The sequence below is a fragment of the Aythya fuligula genome, chromosome 24, assembly GCF_009819795.1.
Source record: "Aythya fuligula isolate bAytFul2 chromosome 24, bAytFul2.pri, whole genome shotgun sequence".
Classification (NCBI taxonomy): Eukaryota; Metazoa; Chordata; class Aves; order Anseriformes; family Anatidae; genus Aythya; species Aythya fuligula.
This window is the reverse complement of record NC_045582.1, coordinates 932,689-939,765: the sequence shown is the minus strand read 5'-3', so window position 1 is coordinate 939,765 and position 7,077 is coordinate 932,689. Positions and strand designations below refer to the sequence as shown.

The following is a 7,077-nucleotide window of genomic DNA, read 5'->3' as shown; positions in this document are numbered from 1 at the left end:
CTAAGCAGTCTTTATGGAAGCCTCCCTTCAAGCTGCACACAGGTCAAAGTGTTCAACCCTGAGGTGGTACAGACCTTTCAGAAGTCAGTGTACTAAAACTTGGTTTGCAACACTGCGTAACCCATCTGCGACAGATCGTTACGATGCTAAGCTCCAAAAACAAAACAGCTCTCTTCTCCCCAGCCGTGTCTTAATGCCCCGTTTCAGGTTTGCCTGTCACCTTCCCCTACTTCTGCAGAGCCATTCTCCAGTATCCATATTAGCCACTACTGATTTTCCTTGCTCTTTGAAATGAATTCTTGTGTAATAGCAATGGCAACGCGTGGGGAACCAACTTCTGGTCATCCGTCGTTTTTAGTGGTTTCGGTTTTCACCACTCAGAACTTGTGCTGGTCTTTGTTTAGCTGCACACCGCTAAATGCAGCTGGATGGAGTTGTGTCAAGTGAGTGTATTACACACAGGTTACAAGGGTGGGCAGGGCTAATCAGTGCAACTGAAAAAATGTGAATAAATTAAGTTTAAAACTAAAAAAAAAAAAAATGCATTCTAGGTTTTTTCACTGCTGTTTTTTAAATAGGAATTTTAAGTCCTCTGTGCTTGTCTGTTTGCTAGGAGCAGTTTGAGACACTGTTACTGTTTTGAAATGCATGCATGTTACAAGATGAGTCTCCAACCAGAGAAAAATAAAATTAAAACTTTGTGTACATCTGTTCCTCATTGCTGTGCTGTGTAGTGTTCTACTGATCAGCTGGTACTCCACGAGGCATGTGCTCGTTTTAAGTCCTGTATTAAACACAGCTGGAAAAGTCTGTTTATACATGCCTGGAAACTGGGGCTCTTAAGTAAAAACTAATTTTACCAAGTACTGGCTCTGAGAACAAATTACAACTAACAGGAAAAGCTCACGCTGCCTCCAGGGAGGGGCTGCTGACTCCCTAGGGTGCAGCTGAAGCTCCGCCACATGTAGGCGTGCCTGGAGACGTTAGGATAGGTGGCTTAGAGAAAGATAAGCTCTACTACTGTGTGCAACCCAAGCTCCTGATAGCTTTAGATATGAGAACTTAATTACCTACCTACCGTTCAGATTCAAGAAAAGGAAAGTTCACTACAATAAAGAATTTTATTAAAAAAAAAAAGTCCAAGCAGACTGGGGTGTGAAACGCACGCACAGTTGTGCTGGGCTAGTCCATGCGAGCTTTCAGGGTCCGGGTAGTGATCTTGTCCTTTTCACTAGAGGGAGAGAGAGAGAAAACTACCTGTAAATTCCTGTTAAATACTTCCTTAAAGAGCATCACTTCTTTAGCAAGATGCAACATGCGTGTGTGGTTCGTTTGCTAGTGCAGGTGGGATGATCTAAACCTGAAGGTGGCTGTTAAAACTCAGCAAACCCCATCCTCCTGCCACTCCTCCCCAGGGAAGCTCAGCAGGTGCAATAAGCAGCAATGCCTGGGATGTTATTGTACGCCATAGTAAGCAACACCGTGAGCAAAACAAGCAGCTTCCTGACTGCATTTGGACTTGTGAAGCAAACCATGCATCCAGCTTTGGCAAAGAGCATCCTCCTGGCCAGTGCGCAGCAGAGAGTGGCCATGAGAAATCTAACAGCACTTACTAAAATGCTACTGAAAGGGAGCGAGATCCCTCAACTGACTTTAACATGGAGCATGTGAAATTCTACCTCTGTTCTGTAGGGGAAGAGAGCAGCACTTACATTATGTGTACAATTACGCCCATTCCAGATACAGCATCTCTGTCCACTGCATTCAGCATAGCCTGCGAGATCGTTTCGAAGAGGTGATCAGGTTCCTGAAGAACAGAAACTATTTCAGTTGGTGAAAAAACTACATGTTGAGTCATCAGATTTTGCTCAAACCTCAAAATATCATCCCCAATGCTGCAAGATTTTTCCTACAGGCTGCTGTAATCTACAGCCTCTTTCTTCTGAACTTCTCCAGGAAGTATCAAAGGACAGAGCTTTTCATCCAGCCTGTTTAGGTCCGGTTCTCCAGTTAACAGCAGGAGGCTGAATCCAAGAAGCAGAGCTGACCTTGGCCGCCTCACTCACCATGTCAGGCTCCCAGAGGGACTCGCACATGCCGTACATCTGCTCTGAGCAGGTGCCGCTGACCACGAAGTCGTCGGTTATCATGGGGCAGCCGATCAGGTCTAGAGAGCAGATGAAAGGTTCGTGTGTTATGGGGTCCAGGCCAGCGATGACCGGTTCTGTGTAGTAAGGCCCAAACCTGTGAAGAAAAGCACAGCAGAGGTTTTTTTCCTCAGTTTTTCACCAGTTCAACCACCTGGAAGCAGCTGCACATCACATGTAAGCATCCATACAAGGAAAATATTACACAGGTGCTTTTGCTGGGGGATCTTTCAGATCAATCTGGAAGCATCTTGTGATGGTTTTAGCATGGCAAAGTAAATGAACTTGTACTGTTATAGGAGTATTTTAACAAAACCCAGTGTTTTGCAAGAAAATTGAAGGTAAGATTGTCTCTAGATGGAAATCTCCTTTTCCCATATCAAAACAAGTCTTTACAAGGAGCCCTCCTCATCCTCCCAGCTCTCTGGAATGGGACCAGTACCGGCAGCCACAGCCTTCACTCACACACAAGCAGTGACTCGGGTGTTTGACAGTTACCGTCTCTCATAGAGCAGGTTGGAAACCATGCTCATAAATGTCTGAGGCTTGATCTGCCTGCCTTCCTTCAGCTCGTAGAGATTCAGCCTGAACTTCAGTCTTTGGGCACTGCAAGAAGAGAGGAGAAACAACGTTAAAGCCAGAGAAGGCTCCTTTCACTTTCATCTTCACCCAGGCCTGGCTGTGTTCTGTTGTGTGCTGAGGTAGCAAATCTGATGCGTGCCTGCGACAGGTGAGCACCCCAGATGCAGCTCCTTTTGTATGTGAAATTATTCAGGTGTCTTAGCAGCAACGATACCTTAAATTGTGTAGTTTTACTTTTAGAAAAGAATCTGTTCTCGTATTGCAAACATCAGCAGAAGCTTCGTAAACCCAAGAAATAAAAGACAAGGGAAATAGCACAACCCCTACGTGCTGTGAGATCAAAGATGAGCGCAGCATTAACGTAAATCAGAGCCTTTTGGCTCATCTGCAGCCAGCCCCAGAGAGCCCCGGTGAGAAAAGGAGTGCTGGTACCGGCTTCGTGCCCTCCCCAAAGGAGGGAACCCAGTGATGCTCAGGTGTTAGCCCCCACGTAAAGGGGGGCTCTGCGAACCCCAGGGGCCGGGCGGCACTTACACGGTCTGCACGTCGGTGGCCAGCCCCGCCAGCCCGATGTACAGCCTCTCCCCCATGGGGAAAATCTTCTGGAAGTCCGTGGTCACCATCTGCGCCTGGATGCCGAACCGCCGGTCGGCGGCGATGGCCACGCAGCCCTTCCCCTTCATGGCCATCACGGCCCCGCCGTTGTACGACATGATCGACTGCGAGACGGGGCGGGATGAGGGGGGGCTGCACCGGGACCCCCGGGAACCCCCAGACCCTCCCCCGGGACCCTCCCGGGTGCCCTTAGAACCCCACAGGGTCCCCCCAAACCCTCCCCCGGGACCCTCCCGGTACACCCGGGTACCCCCCGGGGCCCTCCCGGGACTCCCCTGGACCCCCCTGTGGTCCCCCCAGCCCTCCCCCCGGGACCCCTCAGGTCCCCCTGAACCCTCCCGGTACCCCTCGGTGCCCTCCCCCAGGCCCTACGGGGAGCCCTTAACACCCCCCCGGGGCTCCCCCTGGGACCACCCCGGGTCCCCTCCACCCTCCCCCGGGACCCTCCGTGACCCCCCAGGGCCCCTCCGAGCCCCCCCGGTACCCCCGGGGCCCTCCCCCAGGCCCCACCGGGAGCCCTTGGGCCCCTCCGGGACTCCCCTGGACCCCCCCGTGGTGCCCCCAGCCCTCCCCCCGTGACCCCCCGGGTCTCCCCGAGCCCTCCCGGGTCCCCCCGGTGCCCGCGGCCGGTCCCGGTGCCCACCATGGTGCCGGTCGTTGCTCCGCCGCCGCCAGGCCCGGCCCTGCTGCTCCTGCTCCTGCCGCCTCCGCTGCTCCGGCTCCTTCGTCCCGCCTCCCTCCTCCTCCCATTGGCCGCCGCTCGCCGCTCGCCGCCCGCCATTGGCGGCCGGGCCCGCCGGGGGGCGGGCAAAAAGGGGAGAAAAGTGAAGAGTCACGGGGAGCGGGGCATGCCGGGACGGCGGCGGACCGAGGGGAGGGGGCGCGGCGGGAACGGCTGGGAGGGGGCACAGCTGGAAACGGGGAACAGCTGGAAATGGGGAACAGCTGGAAATGGGGAACAGCTGGATGCAGTGCAAACAACTGGATGCAGTGTGCACAGCTGGATGCAGTGAGCAAACCTGGAAACAGCACAGCTGGATGCAGTGGGCACAGCTGGATGCAATGCACACAACTGCATGCAACACGCAGGGATGGGTGCAGTGCACGCAGCTGGATGCAACGTGCACAGCTGGATGCAGTGAGCAAAGCTGCATGCAGTGAGCACAGCTGGATGCAGTGCACACCGCTGGATGTGATGTGCACAGCTGGATGCAGTGCGAACAACTGGGTGCGGTGAGCAAAGCTGCATGCAACGTGCAGAGCTGGATGCAGTGTGCACAGCTGGATGCAGTGAGCAAAGATGGATGCAGTGTGCACAGCTGGATGCAACATGCAGAGCTGGATGCAATGTGCACAGCTGGATGTAATGTGCACAGGTGGATGCAGTGCCCACAGCTGGATGGGCACGGGGCTAGCACCCCGCTGGATGGATGTGCAGGGTGTTGCGCAGCTGGGCACTGGGAAAAGTTGCCCAAACTTGTCTGAACTGAAGTAAAAACCCCAGGAAAGCCATCCTGCTTCACTGTGCACAGCCCTGTGTGGGTTGAGCTTTGTGCATCCCCCCTCTGCCCTTGGGGCCAAAGCCCAAACGTGCCCAGTTTTGGAAAGGGCAGCACGACGAAGTCTGTAGAGCAGCGAATTGTGGCCCATCCTGGGGAGGTGAAAGGGTCTGGCAAGTGGCCGCGGGGGTATTTTTTATTCAGAAAGCAACTGAAAGGGGGATTTGCGCTCTGCAGAGTATTGGATTTCCTTCCCCATCCCCGCTCGCCAGCTCTCCCCTCTCCTGGAGGAGATGGGATTAAACGTTTAATTTAGGGGAGTGATGTTGTGCCAAAGGGAAAGAGATCCATGTGTTTGGAAATGCTCTCAAACGCAGAGCAGAGCAGCCCGCCTGCTTTCAATGAAAACCTCCGGCCCGTGCAGGCCCTGCTCAGGGACCGAGCCCCGGAGGCTCAGCCTGTCCCGTGCCTGTTGTATTTTTAAAGAGTTTTCCATTGTAAAAGGTTTCTTGCGGGAATGAAGTCAGAGGCCACATTGTGCCTGGCAGGAATGAGCCACGCGCTGGGGAGAGAAGGAGCACCAAAACCAGACGGGAATCAAAGGCAGATTTCGGCAGAGGCCCGGGGGGGCTCGGGCGGTACCGGGGAGGTGATGCCCAGGGGGCACCTCTGCCCTTCGTGCTGTCAAACCTGGATGGGAGCAGAAATCCTCATCCCCAGCCCCGGCACTGCTGGGCTTGGCGGTGGGAGCGTTGTTTGTGGCTCTGAGCTGGAGGCACCGGGGGTCTGCCTGGCACTGCCTCGCGCCCTGCATCGAAACACCAATGACGTTATTTTGGGTACGAAAATAAAATCAGGGCAGGCAGGGAACATAAATAGATTTTACAAGACTTTGTAGGAGAGGAGAACTCCAGCAATGCAGAGCCTGGACCCCCTTCAGCTTTTTTTTTTTGAAACAAAATACAGGCTCTGGGTGGAAACGCTTCCAAGTCTCTGCCTGGGGCAGGGGGCAGAGGCTGAGCAGAAATGTTCATGCTCAGCCTCTGACCCGGGGAAGCTTCCCCCTGGAGTGAGCTGTGACCCCTCGGGGGGCACGGGGGGCACCTCCTGCCCCTTCACAGCCTGTCCTGGTCCATCTCGGCCCTGTCCGAGGGCAAGGAGCTGCCGGACACCGGCTGCCCCCTCCCTGGTGCTGCGGGGGAGCAGGGAAAGCCCCCCGGGGGCTTTGCAAAATGAAAATTCCCCCCCTGCCCGGCGCTGGGCTCCGCCGGGTTGGACTCGGGTGGGGAGGGGGGGGAAAAAATAAAAAATGGAGTGAAAAAGGAAAAGGTGCGGCCCGTCCCTGGGTGGGCTCGAACCACCAACCTTTCGGTTAACAGCCGAACGCGCTAACCGATTGCGCCACAGAGACCGCGCTGGGGAACAACGCTGCGCCCGCCGCCCTGAGCCAGAGCGCCCCGGGAGCGCCCCGGCGGCACCCACAGGGGGCACCCAGGGGGAGCACCCAGGGGGAGCACCCACCCGGGAACAGCCACTGGGAGCACCCATCCATGGGAGCACCCACAGGGAGCACCCATAGGGAGCACCCACACTGGGAACATTCATCCCTGGGAGCACCCACCGGGAGCACCCATAAGGAGCACCCATAGGGAGCACCCACATGGAGCACCCACACCGGGAACATTCATCCCTGGGAGCACCCACCGGCAGCACCCAGACCCGGGAGCACCCACCCCGGGAATATCCATCCTGGGAGCACCCACTGAGATCACCCAGCCCTGGGAGCACCCACTGGGAGCATCCACCGGGAGCACCCACCCCGAGAATACCCACCCGGGGAGCACCCAGCCCTGGAACACCCATCCATGAGAGCACCCACCCGGGAACGAGCACCCCCCGGGAGCACCCACCCCGGGATGGGGACACGCGTGGGACATCGGGGCTGGCCGGAGCCTCCCCCCGCGCCCATTCCCTCTTTTCTCTCTTTATTTCCCGGGGTTTCTTTTTATTTTTTCTTCTTCTTTCCCTGCCTTTCCCCCCCCCTTTTCTTTTTTTCCCCCGTTTCTATTTTCCACCTTTTCCTTTCTTCCCTTCCCTCCTTTTCCATTTTCCCTCTCCTCCCCCTTTTATTCCCCCTTTTATTCCCCTTTTTATTCCCATTTTTCCCTTCTCTTTCCCATCCTCTCCCCTCTGGCCCCGCCGAGCACCGACCGCCGGCGGCCCCGGGAAGGTCC

At 55.6% G+C, this 7,077-nt stretch overlaps 1 protein-coding gene and 1 non-coding gene across 2 annotated transcripts; both read right to left on the bottom strand.

Moving 5' to 3' along the window:
- Positions 1-1,113: 1,113 nt before the first annotated feature.
- Positions 1,114-4,062, bottom strand: PSMB3 (proteasome 20S subunit beta 3). The gene is made up of 6 exons (XM_032202706.1): positions 3,988-4,062; positions 3,264-3,448; positions 2,646-2,753; positions 2,067-2,244; positions 1,713-1,807; positions 1,114-1,231 (listed from the first exon to the last, which is right to left on the bottom strand). Exons 1-6 carry the CDS (start codon positions 3,988-3,990, stop codon positions 1,183-1,185), a joined length of 618 nt encoding a protein of 205 aa, XP_032058597.1. The 5' UTR covers positions 3,991-4,062; the 3' UTR covers positions 1,114-1,182.
- A 2,118-nt stretch (positions 4,063-6,180) lies between these two features.
- TRNAN-GUU lies at positions 6,181-6,254 on the bottom strand. The gene has a single exon. It is a non-coding gene; the product is annotated as a tRNA-Asn (tRNA).
- Between the last annotated feature and the right edge of the window lie 823 nt (positions 6,255-7,077).